Genomic DNA, 23,094 nt, shown 5'->3' on the forward strand with positions numbered 1-23,094 from the left:
TTTTTTTTTTTAAAGATTTTATTTATTTATTTGAGAGAGAGAGAATGAGAGAGAGCACATGAGAGGGGGGAGGGTCAGAGGGAGAAGCAGACTCCCTGCCGAGCAGGGAGCCCGATGCGGGACTCGATCCAGGGACTCCAGGATCATGACCTGAGCCGAAGGCAGTCGCTTAACCAACTGAGCCACCCAGGCGCCCGAGGCCTCTACTATTCTTAAGAAATGTTTTGGCTACTTCGTCCCTTTATTCTTCCATTAGGATTTTAAGATCAGCTCAAATAGTCAGGTCAGGCAGTGTATGAACACTGTGCCAGTCGCAGTTTCAAGCAAGAAAATGGCGTCCCCACCTTCTCATTTTTTCAGACACTTGCGAAGCCGTGTGGGGGTTGGATTTCAGAGGCTCAGACTGGAGGTAGAAGATCAAGTATGGGGACTCAGGCCAGGCAGTGCCATGAGCAATGGGTACAAGGGAATGTACAGAATCTGGGGGCCTTGGCAATTGTGTATGGCAAGCTAAGAGGAGGTAAGAAGAGAAGAGGCAAGTCACAGTCCAGGAGAAGCCGAGACAACCCCACCTTCCAGGCCAGGTGGCTGAGTGTCCAGAGTTGGAAATACAGGAGGAGGTTTCAGGTTCAGCCTTCACTGAGCTGAACTTAGGGTACCTTACAGAAGTTCAGATGGAAATGTCCTGGATATATTGGTTTCACGTTCAGAAAAGTATACATTTCAGAGTCCTCAGCATATCTGGTGAGTTAAAAGCAAACCAAAATCAGGAGCCAAAGAGAGAAGCCTGTGTAGAAAACACCAGTGTGGAAGCTTGTTGGAGGATAAGGAGCTTGTGGACGAGACAGAGTAACAGTAATAGAGAGGCACAGGGAGAGGCAGGAGAGCGAGACATCATGGACACCCAGGACATACAGCATTTCAAGAAGGACTGGTCACCAGCACCAGATGCCACAGACTCTGGTGAGAGGGACAACGGGTGTTCCTTAGTTTCACAAAAAGGAGGTCAGTGGAAATGTCACTGGGTATGGAAACCAGATTTCAGTGACTCGAGGGATGGGTGTGGAGGTGGAAGCAGAGCTAAGAGGAGCACAGCCCTCTGAGGGGCTGCGACTGGCCAGGAGGAAGACAGGGCCAAGGGACCTCGCTTCACAGAGAAGGGGAGACAAGGGTGTGTTTATAGGCTGGGGAAGGGGCCAGGGAAAGAAGGGGAGGTGAAGGCGTGACTTCTCAGAGGGAGCAGGTAGAGCTGAGAAGGAGACAAGTCCCAAGCCCCGGGCCCAGCAGGGAGGCGCGTGTGGATGGGGCCATGGGTAGCAGTCGCAAGGCTGGACCCGGCAGCCACGGTTTCCTCATGGAAGTGGAGAAGGGGCTTAAGGACAGAGGGATTGGTGGTGGGGTGTGCGCACTGCCAGATGTGGACGGGAGGCAGAGGCGAGCCAACAGTGGGGAGCGGGAAGTCCGCGCCCCGGACGATGTGCGTTCCCCTTCCCCCTGAACCTTCCGGAGTGCCAGAAGGGAGCTAGACTTTCTGCAGCTACAGGCTGGGCACAGGGCTCATTATTTAGGACATGAAAGTCAGATGAGCCAGGCATGCTGGAGGACAGGGAACCCTGAGGTCCCTTGTGGATCTATAGCATCTTCTGGTGGAGGATCTGAAGCCCTGGGTGGACCTCACGGGCCCTCCAGGAAAGTTCCCGCACGTGGCTAGGCAGCAGCCCATTGACTTGCTGTGTGTTGTTGGGAGCGGCCAAGCTCCTGTGTAGAAGCACAGTCTCTTACTTCCAGCATCTGTCCCAGTAGCTAAGGCTAGACTAGCAGCCGGGGTCCCCTCCTTTCAAGACCTCCCTTCCCAAGCCACAGAAATAAAAGGGTGCAGTAGTGGTCGGGACCACGCCACACAAAGGATTCTGCTTCCATCTCTGCATTTGGCACCCAGTGCGGTTTGTGGCCCCAGCCCCCCCCTCCCCACTCTCATGACCTCCCGTTGACCCCATGACTAGGGCTGAGGAGGACACGGTAATAATTGTCAGAATCACACAAGTAGGAGCGCTGTCTGTGGAACTCCATGTACATGACCTCATGACCTCCAACCACCTGCAAGGTCAGCTGATTATTCCCACTTTTCAGTTGAGGAACCCGAGGCTCAGGGATCAAGTTAAGTAACCTGTCCAAGGTCACCAGGCAGTAACTGATAGGCCTGGGGTCTCAGCCCCTGCCTCCCTAGCCATGCCCTACCTCAGTAAATCCACTGCCTCCCCCTGAGAAGCCCTCCAGCCCCTTTGGTTGAGTGAGCAGAGAACAGAAAGTGGCTACAGGGGCACGAGGCCCGGACACTGGACTTGGACTCAGGAGACACACTGTTACGTCTCGATGCTGTCACCCAGCTGGGTGGCCCTGGATAAGCGTTACTACGGGGAAACCAGGCCAGGCTGCCAATCCCCACGCCCACCCCCGCCTGCACCCCCACCTCCATCTGCACGTTTGCCGTATTAGCCAATGGCACTGCCTGGTCGGGGCGCCGTGCATAGCAGGACACCGGCCATTTTGACAGTTCAGAGGCTAGTTATCCTGCCAGTGAGGGGTCAGTGTCTCATGAGTAGAAAGCCACGAGGCTTCTGTGAACCTTGCCCTGCTTACAACAGCTGGGCCTGGTGCCTTACCCCACCTGGGGCCCCCTCCTCTGAGCCTCCCCAGCCCAGCCCCCACCATTGCTCTCTCTGTCTCTGCTCTGTTCACAGGCCCCTCCGCTGGCTCCAGTTCTGCGAGGTTCAGCCGGCGGCCCACCTGTCCTGATGCATCTGTTGCTGGCAGCCTCCCCACGCCCCCTGTCCCGAGACACAGGAAGAGCCACAGCCTGGGAAACAAGTGGGTGACTGAGCAGCGGCCCCCTCCCCACCCACCGTGGGCTCCAGACTGGGCTGAGTGTGGGGCATGGGCTCTAGGGCCGTTGGGGATGCTTGTCCGCTGGGGGGCTCCCTTATCCCTCTGATAAGTGCTCTCGGTGTCCCTCCTCAGGCTGGCACAGGCTCAGGAGGAGTTGGAGGGAGGGCGGCTGTAGCAGGTGTGCTGGTGACAGGTGTCACTGGTTCAGGAGCCAGTGGAGGAAGCATGCGGGGAAGTGCAGGCAAGCAGTGGTGGGGTTCCAGAAAGTTTACCCAAGCTCGGTTAGTGCCTCCCTTATGGACAGCTCCAGAGTCCATTGGACGCCATGACTGTCATCCAGGACATCACCAAGTGTCTCAAGGCACCTGCCAGTGTTGGGGCTCTGAGTCTCTGCTTGCCAGTTGTTTCGGAAAGCCTGCAGAACAGTGAATCTGTCACTGGTTCACCCGGCCTTATGGGACTGACAGCTGGGGGGCATGTGTGGACTGCATCATGGCCGGGCCAGCCATGCCTGTGTCCCCGGGGTGTTGGGCGCAGACTCTTGAACAGTTGGATCCCTCCTCCCCCTGTTCTTCTCTACCCTCTCTCCCTCTCTCCCTTCCTTCCTTCCACCACTAAGACACAAGCCTCAGCCAGCTCAAGCTGGCCCTGGAGTCACTCACAGGCTGGAGGGGAAAAGGGTTGCTCTCTGAGTGTTTAGGGCTTGCTCTGGGTTAGGTACTCTGCCACGTGCCTGTCAAGCGTTATGTCACTGAGCCCCTGCAGGCCTCCGAGGTAGGTGCTGTATTCAATACACTGTAAGAAGGAGTCCTGTCAGGTTCGATCGGGTGAAGTACTTTGCAATGGTGAGTAAGGTTGGAATAAGGATTTGGACCAGATGTGTGACTCCAGAACCAGGCGCGCTGCCCCTTCCCTTGTGTGGCTCCATCGTTCACAAGCACTGTCCGCTCATGTGAGCCTTGTCATCATCCTGAAAGATGCAGGGCAAGTATCGTTAGTCCCTATTTGACAGATGGAGAAACTGAGGCTCAGAGAAAGGATGTGACTTGCCCAAGGTCACGCCATGAGATAGGGCAGAGCCCAGACTTGTACCACGGTTCTGGGTGGAAGTCTTTTTCCTTCAGCAGCACCATCTGCTCAGGATCCCAGGGCAGGTGTACTTGCTGTTACTCCACAGATAAGGAGCTTTGCCTTCTTTCTTCCTTTCCATTTTCCAGTATGATGTGTCAGTTGAGTGTAGTTGAGAGTAAAAGTGCGACATTCCCATCGGAGAAAGCGAGGCACCTGCTGGACGACAGTGTCCTAGAGTCCCGCAGCCCCCGCAGGGGCCTCGCCCTCACCTCCTCCTCTGCCGTCACCAATGGACTCTCCCTAGGTAAGCGTCTCCGGCCTGCACACGACAGGGGGCGGGCCACAGTCCGGTGTGTGCTCCGTGTCTGTCTCTGTCACTGTGCAGCGCCCGGTGGCCCCCACGCCCCACAGGAAGGGCTCCCTCCAGGGGTCGCCAGAGCCAGGGGGGGCCTCTGCTTCCTGGTCTCCAGGGCTTCCCCAGGTGCCCCAAGCGCGGCAGGCAGGGGGAAGGAGCCGCCAGACGCACACCTGAGACCCGCTGTCATTGGTTGGCCGCTGCCAAAGCCTGGTTGCTGCCCCAGTGTGCAGAGCCAAGTAGGGGGAGCTGCCTGGGGACGGCAGCTGGGCGGACCACCGGGTCCCTCTTGTGTACTTGTCTTCACACTGAGAAGCCAGAGTTAGGGAGGATGAAAAACTGATCTTCAGGGATAAAATTGCATGTCTGAACTTCAGCCAGAAATGGTACTTATGTCCGTGGAAGGAAGAGAAACGGAATCGCTGAGGCCAGGATGGAGAGAGGTTGAGTCAGAGCCAAGTTCACTCTTGCGCTCTGGTCACAGGCCTGTCCCCCTGCAGCGCCCAGGTCACCTGTCATTACTACCATCACACAAGGACACTGTCCACTGGCTGTGCCCGTTCAGTGTGCCTGTGCTTCCGTAGTCTGTGTGTCCGTGTGTCTGTCTGCTTCCCTTAACAGGGAGCCCTCCCAGGGCTGGTGGCGGCTTAGGCAGTTGCCAGGCCGGGGGTTTGATCTGGTGAGGTCTGCGGGGTGGGGGGCCCATGAGCACCGGGAGGAAGCGGGAGGAAGGGGAAGGGTGGTCCCTGCGAAATGAGGCCGGTCTCTGAGGCAGTATCACTGGGGCGGGGGGGGGGGGCAGCTGTCTCCCACCCCCAGAAAGGCTGGGACAAGCAAGGTCTGTGTCTGCCTTCTGGCCTGGGAGGAAGTCATCCTCATTGGACCCAGTCAGGGGTTTATGACAGCTCAAGACAGTGCAGCCCGTGGTTCATAGGCGTCAGTATGTTGGGGAGAAGAATTCCGGGGTCGGTATGTTGGGGAAAGGTAAGCGGGTCTGTTCCCAGAGACTTGAATATGCCGATGGGCATTCTGGATCTCCAAAAAGGCAGTAGAGTCTGCAGGTTCCCTCTGTCTGGTCATGGAACCCTTTTCCTTGGAGTGTCCTGGAATGGGGTAGGGATGGGGAGGAGGTTCCGAGGAACCAGTCTGGGAAACGGCAGCCCCAGAGCCTCCAGCTGGGCAGCAGGACAGTTGTTTTACATCCGGGAAACTTTCTGAGCTGTGCCTGAGCCCAGGCCTTGACTCGGTTTTCTGAGTCAGGCACAATGCTGTCCAGTATCCAGACGGGGGATCACCAGGCAATTTGGTTCTCGGCTCTTCTTCTTGGGAAACTCAGACGTTTTTCTGTATGGAGCTGAAAGCCCTGCGTGCATGTGCCCTGTTTGGAGCCCTCGCCACCCGGTGACTCCCGAGGGACCTGAGACCTCCTCCATCCCCCTCTCCCCCTGCCCAGAGTTGGTGCCAGCAAGCAGCCCCGGCAGAGGCTGAGGCGAGGCACCTCCAAGGTCTGAGGGAGAGCACAGAGAACTCGGCAGCGTGCAGTGACAGGTGTCCTTGTGGCCAGAGCTGGGCCTTGGAGAGCAAAGGGGCAGCCAGGAGAGGTGGAGCTGCTCTCTTGTATATGCTGGCCGGGAGGTGAAGGGCCACTTCCTCAAGGCTTCTGTGTCATGCCAGGCAGCTGCTGTGACAGTCCTGGCCCTTGGGAGAAGAAGTGCTCATTTGGCCCCTGTCCTCACTAGGTGAGGCTTGTTCTAGCGCAGGTTTCACTTGGGCCAGGAGGGAGGCAGTGGTAGGGCCAGGCCAGGCCAAGACAGAGGCCAAGGGTGCAGAGTCTGGTGGGCCAGTGTGCAGGCAGCTACAGCCTTCGGGGGGGTGGGTGGGTGGGAGGGGAGCAGGGGGAAGGGAGTGGAGGACCTACCTGGGAACAGTGGGAGGGGACAGTTCTTTTGAACCTCCCAGGAGAGACAATCAGAAATAGCAATAACACCCCGAGTCACACGGATGCCCACAGGGTCAGAAAGCTGTCTCTCCGGCATTTCTGCAGAGCTCGGGCCTGGGCCTGCTGACCCAGGAGAACAGACTCCTCTGGGGTTGGCCCCTCTTCTGCGAGGCTGCCACGCTCATTGATCTGTGTTCCTTTTCCAGGCAGTAGTGAGAGCTCAGAGTTTAGTGAAGAGATGTCTTCAGGGCTGGAAAGGTGAGTGTGGCCTCAGCTCAGTCTCCCTCCCAGGGCGGCGCTCAGGGCTCCGGGCGGGGACCAGCCCCCACCCCCACCCCCACCGCCCCACACTGGCCCAGCCTGGGGAGGCTGTGGCTCCCCAGGTCAGCTCGGCCCAGGGGCAGGGCCCACTCGGAGTGGGGGGTGGAAGAGCGAGCAGGATGGGCATGGGGCAGGGGTCCCAGCCCCATGCTCTGAGCAGCCCCACTCATCATCCCGCCCAGAGCTAGCCCAGGAGCCTGAGGCCAGCACCTCATCCTCAGGCCAAGCTGCCGAGGAGACCTTGGAGCAGATTTGGTCTGAAATGTGGGTTCTCAAAACCAGAAGCCTGAGATGGGCCTGGTGTGGAGATGGGCACGTGGCTCCGCCTGGTGGGGTCTGAGAGTGTTACACCCACATGGCCTCGGGCATTGGGCTGACACCCATCCACCTTGCTGGGCACTGTGACAGTGAAGTGGATCCCAGCCCAGGGTTTGGCTCCCTGTGGTGAGCCCTTCTGCCCCCGGAATGGGGCCTCCTGCTCAGGAATCCATCCACTGCATCTACTCCACGAGCTGAGGCTTTCTTTGTGCCAGGCACCAGATGGGCTCTGGGAAGACAGACTCTGAATGGGGAGCTCCCATAGCTATGGTGCCCCCAAAGGTGAAGGGGCATCATGGCGACTCGAGGTCTGAGGGGAGGCAGGGAGAAATCCACGGACACGGAATGCTGCAGAAAGGCGGATTTGCACCATCCTTCGGAGTAGCCCCTCCAGCAGCGTGCAGGGGCCCCGTGCACGCACACTCACACAGTTATGTACGCTCTACACACACACAGACTTATACTCACAGTCTGCCATGTGCGTGTGCACACGTTTCCCAAGAAATGCCGTGTGTGTGTGTACACATTCATGTGTACGTGCACTCGTGTACTCACACAGATGTGGGTATGCCTACACACGCATACATTCACACACAGCACCCACATATACTCACCTCATGCACGTGCGCTCATGCTCACACACACACGCTCTCTCTCTCTCTCTGTCCACACTCCTCACTTCTCCTCTGGTGCCAAAGCCTCCTGTCTCATCAGTCTCCATAATCATAAAATGGCCAGAGAGAAGATGAACCCACCCAGCAAGTCCTCACAGGGCAGAGGGACATAAGTGAGAAGTCATAAGTGACCTTTGTTGAGCATTCCCTGTGTGCCAGGCACTGTCCTGGCCTCACTGAATCCTCAAGCACTGCTACACAGTGACTACTCGGAGTGTCCCGTTTCACACCTATGGACAGCAAGGCTCAGAGAGGTGAAGTGACTTGTCCTGCTTCATACTCCTCGGGGAGGGCAGAGCTGACCTAAATCCACATCCTCCTGACTGCTGAGCCCACCTCTTTGTGCTCCTGGCCCTGTCCAGAGGGCCACTGTGACAGCTATGGGGACTGGCCCCACATCAGTTGGTCAGTCTGTCCATCTTTGTGAAAGCGTAGATGGAGGGCTGGAAAGGGGGAGGAACAATGCCATGAGCCCTTGGAACCTGCTCCCTCTGTCCCTGCTACAGGACCCCTGGAGGGATATTTGCTCTGTTCTTGCCTACGCCCTGGGGCCAGCCCAGCAGTGAGGATGAGAACCAGACAGGCTCTAGGGTAGACTCCAGATCGGATGAGCAAAAGTCTGACTTGTGTCAGCATCAGTCAGGAGACCCTGACAAAGGGGGCTTACAGGCAAGCCAGTGTCTCCTGGCCACAGGCCAGTGAGGGGACACTGAATGGGAAACTTTTGCAAGCATGGTGCCTGGATCCAGACCTGAACTTACCCACTGGCTCATTCATTCCCTCATTCCCTCATTCATTCAATCAGTGGCTGTTTATTAAGCCACTGTGTCTTGCCAGACACCACGCTAATCACCGAGGGCAGCAAATACGGCTCCTGATGAGCACCCATGACCCAGACCAGAGCCACCAGGAAGACAGTGAGGGGGTTCCTGCCCCCATAGAGGATGCTGTGCTTACTCAATAGCGAACCCTGTAAGATACCGCATTTCTCTTTTCTCTCTTCCACTTAGAATTTGGCATTCAATTTACTGTTCATTGGAGCGTCCGTAGTAGGTGCTTTTTGGGTGGGACCTCCTGCAAGAGCTGGTCTCTCAGCTGGCTCACCCATGCAGATGCCCAGCCCTGCCTCCAGCAGCCTGCAGGGAGAACATCCTGTTTCTCATTCTCTGGGGACCTAGCTCTGGGATCATAGCCCGATGAGGGGAGCAGGAGACCACCTGCTTTGGAAGATGCCCGTGGGGTTAGGATGAGCCCTCCAGTCCACTCCGGGACCCACGCTGCCCCTGGCCTCCAGCTCCCATGGCCTGGCCTCCAGTCTGCATTTCCATCTTGCTCTAGCCTCTTTCCATGTCCACCAGAAAGAATCCATTCCCTCAAATGCTTGTGAGCATCTGAGACTTTCATGAAGAGCCCATGGGAGAGCTGGAGGGGAGGGTTTGCCTCACGGTCTTTGAAAACCTTTGTTAAATGCCACTCTTTCCCATGCAACTCGGGGACCACAGTTCACTGTGCCACCTGGGCCTCCCTGCCTCACCTTCACCCACACAGTGCTCAGCCCCACTGGGGCCTCCCTTCATGCCCAGGCCACTTTGCTCCTGCTCTACAAAGGCGAGCAGATCCCCTCTCCCTGGAAGCCAGGGCCACCCTGCCTGGGCCCAGAGGCCAGTGTCTGCCCTGAAAGAGCCTCCAGAACACATTTCAGCAAAGCAGAGCCTCCCTTCTCAGAGACCCTACCAGCTGGTCTTGACCGATGCTCTAAGAACACAGCCTTCCTTATACCCTTACACTTGCATGGGCGGACAGTGACCTCAGACCCACAGCCAGTGGTGCAGGAGAGGGCTGCCCCCCAACACCTGTGAGAGAGGACAAGGTCCTGGCTTCTCCAGTCCCCAGAGGCCAGGCCAGGGCAGGGGCAGCACCTTGCCCCACAGCCCTGAAGCTTAGGGGCCACAACCTTCAATTGCCTCGTCCACCAGGCTCCCGGCCCTGCTGACAAGCTTGACCCAGGCCAGGAAGAGAAATGGAGCCAAATGCCAGCATGAAGGACAGGGAGGTCCCACGCCAGTGACCCCTGCCACCAACACACACCCCTCCGTTGGTCTTCAGGCACATCTCAATCACCCTTTTGCCACTATGACCAGGCAGGCAGGAGGGTTCCCATTGTCCGATGGAGCGCGGCGTCATTGGCCTTGTCTTGCAAGTTTGCCTTCCCTGAGGTCTCACACACGGACATTTCAGCCTGGCAGCCCGAAGGCAGTCCTTGAGTGGCAGCCAGAGCTCAGGCTATACCCAGTGCTTTCCTCGAGTGGCCAGCCTTAACGAGCGCCCACGATAGAGCCCACAAGAATCCTGGGGACCCTTTGCACTGCTCTCTCTGAGAGCGGGCCAGGCGGAGGGACGATAGCCCCACTGACCCTGTTCTTGCTAGGACTGTGCATCGAGGATTCAGGGGCCGAAGGGGCCGAAGGTGGCCTCCTGCTGCAGCTCTCATCCTGCTGTCCCTTCATCCCTCTCAGCCTCAGCAAAGCCACAGGGCCTGTGGGCTGGGGCGGGGGGCGGGGGTGATGGAAACAGACTAGCCATGAGGTGGCCAGATCAAGGAAGAGTTGGTTCTGCTGCTCTAAAGACCCTCCCCTATCTTCGGGGCCCAGAATGAGGACAGAATGGTGGTCCTGGGTCAGTGCCCTCAACAACCGGAGGCCAGAGTCACTGGGGCTGGGGGTGAGGGTGGGCCCCCTCCTCTCTTAAGACCCTACCTCATGTCCCAACCTGCACCTTTCTCACCTCAGTATCCTGGGTTGAGGACAAAGGTTTCCAGGAGGACCCCGTATCACACTGTGCTTTCCCAAGGAGAGAAGGCAGGCGGCCCTGAAAAGGCATTTTCAACATGTACTTAATTAACTAGAAAGTAGGGACTGTGGACACTGCCCTAGGCTAGTCTCGAGCAAACCTCAGGCTTCTCAGAAATTCAAGAGGGAAGGGAATATTTTAGGCCAATCAGCAAGAGCTAACAGGTGCTTCTTTTTATGCCTGATTTGGCACTAAAGAGAATAAAAATATTAGCCTAAGTTAATTTTAAATGAAGTTTTTAAAAATAGGAAAAAATGGGGCGCCTGGGTGGCTCAGTTGGTTAAGCGACTGCCTTCGGCTCAGGTCATGATCCTGGAGTCCCGGGATCGAGTCCCGCATCGGGCTCCCTGCTCAGCAGGGAGTCTGCTTCTCCCTCTGACCCTCCCCCCTCTCATGCTCTCTTTATCTCATTCTCTCTCTCAAATAAATAAATAAAATCTTTAAAAAAAATAGGAACAAAATGGATGATAGAGGTGAACACATATGTATGTACAAAAATATGCAGTGTCACTCTTCTCGGTTCTCTCTGAGTTCTAGGGCCACTGAATGAATTTCTTTCCTTCACTTTTTTTCTATATTCTCCACCTCTGCCACAATGGGTACATGTTTCTTTTATACCCAAAAAAAATTAACATTTTTTTAAAAAGATATAATCAGAAATGTTTACTGATTGGTTTTTAAGAGGTAACATATGAAAGCATGACACAGAGTTCGTCACGAAACCCTGGGCCATTCGTCTTCTCTAGTCTGACATTAGCCGTGTGTGAGGAAGGGCCACTCTCCTGCGAGAGACAGGCTGGAAACACAGGTGGTGCCAAGACGAGGAGGCAGAGTGATCCTTGGGGATGGGAGAGGCCCGTGTGACGACCCTCTCAGAAGCAGAGCTATTTCTCCTTCTTTCCCAGAGAGGCGAGGGATACAGGGGAGCTAGTCGCAGCTCACAGTCGGGCTGGGAGGCAGAACAAATCGATGATGCCAGGTCCACAGAGGGACTTGAAGTTGTGCAGCACTCAGTGGGACTGTCCAGTGCAGTGACCCGAGTCAGACTGCGGGGTCAGGGGTAGCTTCTGGTAGAGGCGATGGTTAAGCAGCAGCCCAGAGACACTAGTGAAGAGGACCACCGCGGGCCCTCGAGTGGGGTCCAGGGATCTGAGGAGGCCTGAGTCGTGTGCCAGGATGAGAGAGGTGGTCCAGGGATGCTCGGTGTGGCTCTTCAGAGTCACTGCAGGAGAGGTGGACTCTGGGATGTGTCCTGGTCTCCGAAGCTCTTAGTGTGCCTCTCCATCGAAAGATCACGGTCTGGCTTCCCCACACTGCCAGTAGTGCTAGGAGGGGCCTGGGGTCAGGACGGCTGGCTCTCAGTGACCTTGGGCCTGTCTCTCAACCTCTGAGCCGCAGGAGCCTCAGCTCTACAGTGAGGATGCTCCCAGGAAATACTTAGCACATAGGTGGAGCTGCTCCGTTTGGGAACTTTTCGAGTTTCACTCAGTGGGTACCCTTGCCAGCAAGCAGGGGATGCAGGGGTCTCAGACTGGGTGGGGTGAAGAGGAAAGTCCCCAAATGGCAGTTCAGTCATCGTGGGACGGATGAGCTACCATGAAGGCAAGTGTCCGCCAGCCGTGGTTGGCCTCCAGGGTGACACCGAACCGTGGGGACGACCCGTTTAAGAGGCTGCTGCGGGCAGGCGGCCCCACCAGTGCCCCAGGGCGCCGAGGAGGGTGGGTGATGCAGTGTTTCCCTGCATGAGGTTTACTTGTTCTTCTTAGCCAGTGGAATCTTCCAACACCCTTAGGGAAACCCCAGGAAAGTAGAGTCATGGCAGCAGACCCCCAAATCAGAGCTTTTTAAAGACACGCTTTTCCTTTCTTGAGACAATCAGAGGACTCTGGCAGGTGGCCCAGGTTTGCCAGGGTGCAGAGGCCCCTCCTGAGCCCCACACTGTGCAGCATTTCAAGAGAGGGAGGGCCGCTCTGGAGGCAATCATGGTGGTGAGGGGTCCCTTTAACTGAAGGGCAACACGAGAGTGGCTGTTTTCAGGGTGACTTTCACGGAGGGCCTCGCTGCCTTCCTCCCACCCCTGTACCTGAGGCCCAGGAATCCCCCAGGCTCATGTCCCGCACCCACCCACCCCTCGGTCTGGTTTCCCCAGCCCCATCTTGCTCTGTGCCTCCGGTCGGATCCTCTGCCTCCTGTGGCAGCCCCGGTGGACAGTGTGCCAAGCTTCTGATGTGGGTTCCCCCAAAGATGCCATCTCTTGCCTTGCTTTCAGCAACAGACACTGAAGTCTGGAAAATGAGGCTCCACCCAGGAGCTCAGGCTCCTCTCAGAAAGAACAGCGGGCAGCACTCCCCGGGCCTTTTGCTTGACCTTGTCCTTGGGCTGGGCCCTGCCCACTAGCGGCTGTGGCTTCACGGGTAGCTGAGAAATCTCAGCCACAGCCTCTCTGTCCCATACCTACAACCGCTCAGATTCAGGTCCTAGACAGTGGGCAGGATTTCTTTCCATCTTGAATCAGTCCTTCTCCACATATATCTGCTACAATCCCCTCTCTCTCTGCAGACCAGATTTCTAGACTTCTCAGCTCATCGAGGGGAAGATGGACACCTCACAGCTCCCAAGTTTACATGTTATACCTTCATCCAGCCACAGAGCCTGACTTCCCATCTCTCACATCTGGTTCCTAATTGCCATGAGAGAAAATCTGATTGACCTGGCTTAGATCAGGTGTTGTTCTATCCACTCAGCTAAACATGCAGTACTATATGGCTCCTAGAGTCCCACTTAGTAGATCAGGGACATTACCCAGAGAGGAGTGAGTGAGTGGCTTATAAGCAGTAAATAAAAGTCCTTTAGCAAGTACAGCTGGAAGGGATGTCCCGGGGTCCAGCAGAGCTCAGAGTGGCAGCTTCCTGTCTGCGGATGAGGTGAATCTTCAGAAGTGGCTGGGGGACCAAGCTCTGGCTAATGGGATGGCTTCCCATTAAGGCTTGCCAGTGCAGGTGGACACTGTTGATGAACAGCATTTCCTGGGCCCTTCCACAGGCACACTCATACCTCAAGGGGCTCAATGCACTTGAGATAGAAGAATGGGGCGGAGGACCCTACTTCTGCTAAGATGAGATTACTGAGACCCCAATGTAATTATTACCCGAGACTTCTCCCTATTCCCCAACCTCCTTAACCAGTGACGGGGACTCGGGGCTTTATGAAATTTAATCCCCATGATGCTACCTAATGTGTACCTAGAAAACTGTTGAGGGGAAGATGCCTTTCAGACCTGCCTTGGGTAGTCTGAATTCTCATGATGCTGTTGGCCCAGGCAGGACCCTGGCTCCTTCTGCCTCAACAGCACTACCCACTCTTCCTCTTCCTAGTGTTGTGACCTTGGGCAAGTTACTCCACCTCTCCAAGCCTCAGATTCGTTATTTATAAGGTGGGGATAAGAATAGTGCCTGCCTGGGGCGCCCGGGTGGCTCAGTCGGTAAAGCGTCCAACTCTTGATCTCAGCTCAGGTCTCGATCTCAGGGTTGTGAGTTCAAGCCTCGCATTGAGTTCCCTGCTGGGTGTGGAGCCTACATAAAACAAACAAACCAAAAAAAATAGTGCCTGCCTAACAGTATTCCTGATTTTCAGGATAGAAACCCCCAGTGTGGTTAGACAAGATAATAAACAAGTACTGCTTAGCACATTGCCTAGCACCCATCATCCCCATCACCACCCCATCACCCCCATCGTTCCATCCTCATTATCCCCATCATCACTGTCACGTCATCATTCCCATCACCCCATCACCCATCATCTACTTCATCCCATCCTTATCATTCCCATCATCCCCATCATCCCATCATCTACATCATCCCATCCTTATCATCCCTGTCATCCCCATCACCGCATCATCCCCATCATCCCATCCTTATCATCCTCATCATCTCCATCACCCCATCATCATCACCATACCATCATTCTCGTCAGCCCATCCTTATCATTATCACCATCAGCATCACACTTACCACCACCATCATCATCATCATCATTTTGTACACCATTTGGGACTGAAGTATTCTACTTGGTTGCCAGCCTACATCTTCCCCAGACCAGACTTCCCATGAGTAGGGTTGCCTGCTGCATCCCTCCTCCCCACCACTGCCCAAGATCCATCCTTGAGAGGAAACAATAAAATGGCCTTCCTGGGGTACATTCCACTCAGCTACATTCTGCTCCCAGCATCATGCTGGGAAAGGTGTCCATGGTTCTGGAGTGGGAACCCCCATGTCAGTCCAAGAAATCCCCTGATTCCTGAGTTCACCAGGTACCACTACCCATTCATTTTGCATTTTGTGGCCCTGAACATTCAAATAACAAGTCTTCTCAAAGCAGGGCCGTGATCAGATTGGTTCCAGTGGCTGAAGATCTTGGCTCCTCTGTGCTGATTCTAGCCTGCTTGGGCCCAGCCACAGTCACCCCAACCGCCACAACCCTCCTCCAGCCCTGCAGGGCTCAGCTGGGGAGGAAGGCTGGCGACCACAACCCTGACTATTCTGAAAGCTGGCCTTGGGGAAAAGTCACAATTATGCTGACCTTCAAGGCCAGGGTCACTCCCCCAGGTTCCAGGGAAGCAGGCCCTGACTTCCCCACTGGGAGCAGCTTGACAGACATAGGCCCTCTGCTCACACAGGAAAGCCAGCTTCCCTTTGTGAATACTTGCGTCTCCATCCCTAATGACAGGCCAGTGCGGTGGGATGCGTGGCTTCACCTCCCTGAGCCTCTGTCTCCTCATCTAAAACGGGGTGGGAATGGTGCCCCTCACAGAGGTGGGAGGAGCGGTGGGTCTCATGGTCAGCAGTTGATAAATGGCAACTGCTCTGAGGTGCCAGTCAGTCAGAACCACCTCAAGTTTACTCCAGTGCAGAGACCAAGGGCCGAGGGCGCCGAGGGGTGGTCCCATCCCAGGAGATCGGGGGCCCTCCAGTCTCACAGACACTGACAAAGCCCGACCAGCGTGAGCTGCAGCAGAGACCCGAAAGGAGTGGTGCCTCTGAGAGGAAGATGTCCCGAAGCCACCCACAGGATAGACCCAGTCCCCGGGGCAGCCTCCCTGCAACCCTGAAAGGCATGGGAGGAGCCTGGGCAGTAGAGTCAGAACAGGGGTCAAATCCTGGCTTACTGGGCTCATGCCTCGGTCAAGTGTCTTCCCATCACTGAGCCTCAGTTTCCCTATTCTGGGGAAGATAATGTGTTTAAATAAAGCTCCAGTGAGATGGTGAGTGTTGCAGCCTTGCACATGTGAGCCCTCACTCACTAGTGATCTCCGCACCCCTGCATTCCCCCCACCAGCCCAGTGCACTGGGGGGCAGCCCACGTGGAGAAAGGCTGCTTAAAAGGCTAGACCGGTTGGAAGATGCTGATTTAAAGCTGTTGACAAGTGTCAGTCATGCAAACATCTGTTGAGTGTGCAGCCATGGACTCTCTCAGAAAGGAGAGAAGGACGGAGGGAAGGTAAAAGTGCCAACCACATCCCCCCAATGGTGGAACTACTGGACAATGAGGACAACCCACTGTCGTTGCACCTTATCCTTGGGCACCAGGGCAAAAGGACAAGAAGAAAGGTGGAGAAGAAGGGACCAGAGGACCCAGCTCTGGAAAGGGAGGCTCCATCTCAGACTCCAGACAGGCGGCAGCTCAGAGCAGGAATCAGATCAAACGAGGAGACGTCCCCTGGGCACAAGGGATGTCATCGCAGAACGGTTTGCTGTCGGACCCCGCCCCGACTCATAAGAAATCTCTGGTAATGGCTGGGGAGGAAACCAACCTGGAGGCAGTCCTTCGTGAGCCCCCCGAGCAGCCTGTGTCAGCACGGGGTTGTACCAGGTTGTGAGGTACTCAGCAGTGTTCCAGTACCGGTGGAAAGCCTGGAGCTTTTCATAAATTACAGATTAGTCATGTCCCACTCACTCACTGCATTGCAAGCCTCTTTCTGAATGGAGGGGAGGGAGGAGGCAGTCCAGCCTGTGAGCTGGGAGTTGGGCATGCCACGGCCTCATCTGCGCCACAGCTCGTGGTGGGGGTGGGGTCAGCCTGTGACCGTCATCTGTCACCCAGGTGTGCTGGGGAAAGCCTGAGATCCGTTACAGCTGAGGATGTACCTGAAGAGGAGGGGCCGATGGGCAGCTGGCCTAGATGGCCATCAGACTCCCACCAGCCCTGAACTTGGGCCTCTGTACAGCAGACCCAAGATGGTCATCAAGAACAGTTCCTTCTCAAGTGGAGGACCGAGGGGAAGGGAGCCATGCGACCCTCCCCTCAGAGGCACCTGAGCTCACTTATGCTATGACGGACCTGCTGCCATGAATGAGCGCGGCCCCCCCCGCCAAGTGTCCAGTGCCGTGGGGCCGCATGCAGCAACCTAGGACTGGCCACAGGGAACCGCAAAGGCAGTCTCGACCTCGTCTGACCTTATAGATTGGGTTATATCCCTGTTTGGCCAAAGGGGCAGGAAAGCACCGGCCCAGGGGGACCGTGCTGCAGGGGTGAGCAGGTGGTTGAGGACCACGTGGACACAGGAAGTCATCCTGCTAAAAGAGGAAGAGGTGAAGAGGAGAGACAGAAAGACGGAAGCCTCCCCCCCAAATAGGTTAAACTTCTTACTCTGGAAGCTGTACCTTTCCCTGCAAAGGCTCCCTGCTGGGGACACCAGGTGGGAGAGAAGCCAGAGGAGCAGCCTGCAGGGAGATGGCAGGTACCCAGCGGGGGCCAGCAGAGGAGGCCGTCCGGTGGAGAGGACACGGCAAACAGAGGAATTCAGCTGTGCCCTGGTGAATGGGGACGGTGCACACGCCCCCCTCCCCAACCCAGGCCCAACATGTAAGACTGCCCTCAGTTCTGTGTGCCTTTGTAATTGGATTTACCATGGCCTATTTGGGCTGGACGGCATTTTCTATTAAACATGTCAGCTTCACATTGGGTCAGTGGGTGTGCCCTGATTTTAGTCACCCCCTGACACTGATGGAGGCTCTGGGGGCGTCGTGTTCACTGACCTGGCAGCTCCAGATGTGCCCCAGATGTGTCTGCAATGTGACATAGGGGGTGCAGGAAGAGCTGGGGTTGGAGCCTCCTGAGCTAATGCCCACAGAGTCTGGGATGCCCTTGCTTCCTCCGAGTATCTGGTTGTTCCCAGATGTTGCTAAAATTCACCCCTTTTCCTCTGAAGCAGGGGACGTCTCTATGCCACGCTAGGGCCCAACTGGCGGGTACCAGTTCGGAATTCTCCCAGAACCCGGAGCTGCGTCTACAGGTATTCATTTGTTTGTGTGCTCATTTACTTGACAACTAGCTCTAGGCTGTTTGTCGGATGACAAGAGCGCTGTGCTCGAGGCTGCTGGATGAGCCAGAGTCCAAGAGGCTATTGCCTCAGGAGAGACAGAGACTGAACCGATAATCCCAGATCCCTGATGGTCCCAGAGAGGAGGTGGGGTGTTCTGCTAGGGGAGAGCAGGGAAGGCCTCTCTGGAGAAAGGACTGGAAGAGTGATAGGAATGAACCAAATACAGGGAGGGGAGGTGTAGGGATAATAAGAGCACCTCAAGCCAAAGGGAGGCAGGAAGAGCAGGGTGGCTTGGGGACTAAGAGAGGGGAGGGGTGGAGAGGAGGCTGGGGAGGTGGCGGTGGGGGGTTGGGGTGGGGGTGGGTGACAGACAGTGGCATGACCGGGTCATCCTGGCCGTGGCATGGAGAGCTGGAGAGCGTGCAGGAGGAAGGCAAGAGTGGCCTCAGGGAGGCCAGGGGAGAGCATCAGGCAGTTGCCCAAAGGCAGAGCAATTCTGGCCTAAGGTAGGGGGAGTGGGATGGCTGAGAGGGGCAGTCAGGCATATGTAGGACTTGGGATCAGTACATCCTTGGGATTGAGTAGGTTGTAGGGGTGGAGGGGTAAGAGGAAAAACCCCCCAGGTCCCTGGTTCAGGCAGCCGGATGGATGGTGGTACCGTTCACCCACATGTGGAGGAAGAGCAGCTTGAGGAAGGCGCCAAGTTGAGGGAGATGCCTATGGGAGGCACCTACCCAGTGAGCCGAAGCCACCCAGAGCCTCAGGGCAGGTCCAGGCCAGTGCTGCACTTGGCTGTCTTTACCTGTAGGTGGCGCCCGAAGCCTTGAGGCAAAGGCGCCGGGCTTAGCCGCTGGCTCTGGCCCCACTTCTCTTCTCGCTCCCCCGCCACCTCCCGTGCGTGCCCGCTGCTCCTCCAGGCCGCTGCCAACACAAGGAGGGGCTGCAGGGGCCCCAGGCTCCCCAGGTGGAGAGGAGGGCGGGACCACAGGGAGGGCCAGGAGGAAGCCGCCGCAGAGGTCAGGAGCAGGTGGCCGTGCTGCTGGGCCCTGGGCTATGAGGAGCTCTGTCACCAAGCCTCGGGCCTCGAGGCGCCCCGAAAGGTGAGGGAGGTGAAAGTTTCCAGCTGTGGCCAGCCCACGGCCACCTGCCCCGACCCTGTCGAGTCCTCTGGCCTGGCACAGCATCGTGGACTTGGCAGTGGGGAGCTGTGAGGGAGAGGGTGCCTGACCGCGGCTCTTCCAGGGCAGTGTCTGACTGGTGGTCTCCCCCCAGCCCCACAGGCCCGTGCATCTGTACGCTGGGGAGCTCAGCCGCAGTGCCCACCATGGAGGGTCCTCTGAGGAGGAAGACTCTGCTCAAGGAAGGACGGAGACCCGCGGTAAGTGCAGACCCTCCTCCGTCCAGAGGCAGCAGGGGCATCAGGGAGGGCCCTGGGCTCCGGCCCTGGCTGTGCTACTGAGTGAGCAAGGGCCTCACTTTCCACATCTGTAAACTGGGATAAAATAGTGCCTATGTCGTCGAGAACTCAGCAAGACTGTCACATGCACAGCCGTGCACACAGCGAGCACGTGGTGAGCCAGAGCTGTGACGAGGGCGAGTGGAAGCCTGCAGACCCCTGGGCGTTGGGCTGGAACTCCCCCGAGAGGGTCGACACAGCCTGCGGCATGTCCCCAGCTGCAGATGCCCTCTCTCCCTGTGGCAGCATCATCTGGAGGCCTTTGAGGCTCTACCGCTAGTTCCTGGGTCACCTGTGCTGGGCCCACATGTCACTGGCTCCATGACCTCCACCCATGGCAGGGCCTCAGCCGCAGGCAAAGACCCTTGTACTGTTCCACGGAGCATCCAGGCACGGGTTTCCTGCAAACGGCCCGTGGGCCGCACCTCGAGGCAGCGTCTGCTCTGGCCCCTGCTTGCCCTCTCCACTGCCCACGGAGCCCCCTCCTGCCTGTGCCTGCCGGAGGTGCCAGGGCGGCAGCCCAGCTGTCACCCCCAGAGGCTACCCTGTCTGCAGGTGCCAGGTGGCTCGTGGGTAAGGAGCGTCTTCACCTCAGCCCTGGGCCGCACTTTGTCCCTCGGGCCCAGATTATCACAGAGCATTCTGTGACGTGGGGCCCTAGATCTGGCCTGTTGTACGGACCTGCCTGCTTCTCTCCCATGCTCAGAGTTCAGGCCTCGGTCATTCTGAGCCAGGGTGAGACAGTGTCCCACTAGCAGAGTTTTCCCAAATGCTGGTTGGCCCAGTAGTGAGTGATGAAATCAGTCCAGTGGGTCATGACCGGTATTTGTGAGCAGAATAGAAGAGAATGGAAAATGTCAGTGTTCCATAGAATAAAGGTAAGTATTGTTTCATGAAACTTCTTTGAGTTCGACATGTATGTGCATGTGTGTTACACACACGTGTGAGTGTCATCAAACATGTCTGAAAGCTGGTGCTTTCACCATGGCCAGCGCTGGAGCCGCATCCAGCATGGAGAGGGGTCCTGTTGGCTGCAATGCAGAACGGTCTGCCTCGCTACACTCAACCTTGTTCCTTTCAGGAGACGATTCTTGCTTCGCCTTTGCAAACCAAAAGGCTCGTCGAAGTGATTTTCCCTAAACCAAGGAGCAGAGCCCCCTGAAGAGAGAATCCCAGCCTTCCCGCCTAGAGAAACAGAAAGAATACCTATAGCTCTGCCCTGTTGGCTTTTCCCCCTTCTAACCCTACAGACTTCCCATGTACTGCCATTCAGTCTCAGCCCGAGCACCCCAGTGCAGATACTGTGGTTTGCCTAGGCTGTGGTTTAGCATGTCTGTGTTTTAAACATGTTTCTCCCCAGGACCTTCTTGGACCCAAGTCACCTGAACACATAGAAATTAAGCCTTGACACTGCCTTAAACAAGGTGAAAAAAAATGAAAGGCTCTTGGAGTAAAGGAGCCAGAGAGAGGAGGCCGGGCTTAGGGCTCAGAGCTCAGAGGCACTGATGGGGAGGGTCTCCCTCCTCCAGGCCCGGGGTGGAAGTGACACTGATGCGTGAGGGGCCGGGAGGAGATGAGGCCTGCACTGGCCTTGGTTGGGAGGAAGGGGACACCATTCCAGCCATGTGACCGGGTCTGTAATCGGGCAGGGAGGGGGGACTCCACCCCACCACGTGCAGCGTTGCCACTCTGCCTCCCCTTCCTCTGTAGCTGTCCTCGTGGACCAGGTACTGGGTCATACTCTCGGGATCCACCCTCCTGTACTACGGAGCCAAGTCCTTGCGGGGCACAGACAGGAAACACGTAAGTCCCATGAAAGGACTCTCCATGCTGGGACTTCAGGTAGTGTGACCTGGCGGGGTTGCGGTGGGGAGGGGGAGGAAAGCAGGGGAGGTGGCGAGGGTGGGAAGGCCCAGCTCAGCTTCCTCGGGGAGTGGAGGGCATAGGCCTCCTGGTTATACTGTTGTTCTTCCCCAGTATAAATCCACACCCGGCAAAAAAGTCTCCGTCGTGGGCTGGATGGTGCAGCTGCCTGACGACCCCGAGCACCCGGATATCTTCCAGCTGAATAACCCCGACAAAGGTAAGCAACAGGCCCAGTGCTGGGTGCCCACGACTTCTACCTTGTTTTTCTCTTCGCTAAATGTATATTTTGAAACAGTAAGAACTTTGGGGGCTGCTGCTTTCCCTTTGCTTTAGGTTGTGATCAGAGGGACACTAGTCCATGGATACTGCTTCATTTGTGATCAGTGTGTCCACTGGGCATGGCATGTGGCTGCAGGAATCCTTTTGTGGCCTCAACTGTGGCTACTGGGGCTCATCACCTTTGAAGCTATAGCCTCAGGGTCTTGGAATAAATACTATAATGCTGCCTAAGGCGTGGACCATGCAGCATCCCAGTGGCCGGGAGGGTCTTGGGTTTTGGGAGATTTCAGGGGCACCCCTGACATTACCTGTGCCATGAGACTCTCACAGTCTCCTGGTCCAAGGCCAAATCAGAGAAGAGCCCTTTTACAGAAGCCCCGACTTTAGCTTGTCTGGTCATCTCCCATTTCCTCCTGGTTCCATCCCTCCCCCATGACCATGATGGATGGAAGGAGAGGTTCTGGGTGCCATCTTGTCCAGAAGCCCTATTTGCATTGACATTCGGAATAGGCCATGCTATCAAAGAAATGGGAATCAGAACCACAATGAGGTATCACCTCACACCTATCAGAATGGCTAAAATCAAAAAGACAAGAAATAACAAGTGTTGGTGAGGATGTGGAGAAAAAGGAACCCTTGTGCATTGTTTGTGGGAATCTAAATTGGTGTAGCCACTGTGGAAAAGAATATGGAAGTTCCTCAGAAAATTAAAAATAGGAATACCATATGATCCAATAATTCCATTACTGAGTAATTACTCAAAGAAAATGAAAACACTAATCCAAAAAGATATTCACCCTATGTTTATTGTATTATTTATAATGGAAGCAACCTAAGTGTCCTTTGATAGATGAATGGATAAGGGAGACGTGACACACACATACGCACACACACACACTAGCCATAAAAATTCTACACAGCCATAAAAAAGAATGAGATCATGCCCTTTGTGACAATATAAATGCACCCAGAGGGTATTATGCCAAGTGAAATAAGTCAGACTGAGAAAGACAAATGTGGTCTGATTTCATGCATATGTGGAATCTAAAAACAACAACAACCACCACCAAAACCAAATGAATAAACAAACAAAAAGCAGAATCAGACCTATAAATATAGAGGACAAACTGATGGTTTCTAGAGGGGAGGGGATGGGGGGGATGGACAAAATGGGTGAAGGGGAATGGGAGATACAGACTTCCAGTTATGGAATGAGGAAGTCCTAGGAATATAGTCAATGATATTTTAATAGAGTTGTATGGTGATCATAGTAACTACACTGTGGGTGAGCACAGCATAATGTATAAACTTGTTGAATCACTGTGTTGTACACCTGAAACAATGTAAGATTTTGTGTCAGTTACACTAAAAAAAATAGAAAAAGAATAGCTCATGCTTGTCTTCCTGGTAGCCCACGTCACATGACAAAACCCTGAAATACTGGGGTCTTGGGTTCTAGCCAGGCAAAGTCACTGGGCCTGTCAGGTCTCCAAGCATCTTTACATCTTCTCAGGAATGTTCTAGTGCAAGGTTCGTGTACATACAAATCACCTGAGGAACTTGTAAAATTTCAGGTTTGGGTTCAGTGGATCTGGGCTGGAGCACAAGCTTCTGCATTTCTAACAAACTCCCAGCTAATGCAGATGACGCTGCAATAGAGAGACCACAGGGTTCTAGTGTTGTTAGCTGGGAAGTCAAGAAACAGGAAACCCCCAGGGGCCCAGGGACTGGAGAGGAGAGGAGCCAAGTTCTCTGCTC

At 55.7% G+C, this 23,094-nt stretch overlaps 1 protein-coding gene across 11 annotated transcripts in view; it reads left to right on the forward strand.

Moving 5' to 3' along the window:
• Window positions 1-23,094, forward strand: part of RALGPS1 (Ral GEF with PH domain and SH3 binding motif 1) — a 315,256-nt gene that overhangs the window by 285,498 nt on the left and 6,664 nt on the right. For 6 of the 11 annotated variants that reach the window (XM_081803618.1, XM_081803617.1, XM_081803622.1 and 3 more), the window contains 7 exons: window positions 2,742-2,868; window positions 4,104-4,261; window positions 6,458-6,509; window positions 17,622-17,705; window positions 19,008-19,113; window positions 20,902-20,994; window positions 21,169-21,274. In XM_081803618.1, coding sequence (XP_081659744.1) covers window positions 2,742-2,868; window positions 4,104-4,261; window positions 6,458-6,509; window positions 17,622-17,705; window positions 19,008-19,113; window positions 20,902-20,994; window positions 21,169-21,274 — 726 coding nt within the window. Of the gene's footprint in view, window positions 1-2,741; window positions 2,869-4,103; window positions 4,262-6,457; window positions 6,510-17,621; window positions 17,706-19,007; window positions 19,114-20,901; window positions 20,995-21,168; window positions 21,275-23,094 lie in introns of those variants that run through there. The other 5 variants (XM_081803624.1, XM_081803626.1, XM_081803623.1 and 2 more) reach the window with 3 other exon arrangements.

Source organism: Leptonychotes weddellii, chromosome 14 (assembly GCF_054177405.1).
Source record: "Leptonychotes weddellii isolate Sample4059 chromosome 14, ASM5417740v2, whole genome shotgun sequence".
NCBI classification, from domain to species: domain Eukaryota; kingdom Metazoa; phylum Chordata; class Mammalia; order Carnivora; family Phocidae; genus Leptonychotes; species Leptonychotes weddellii.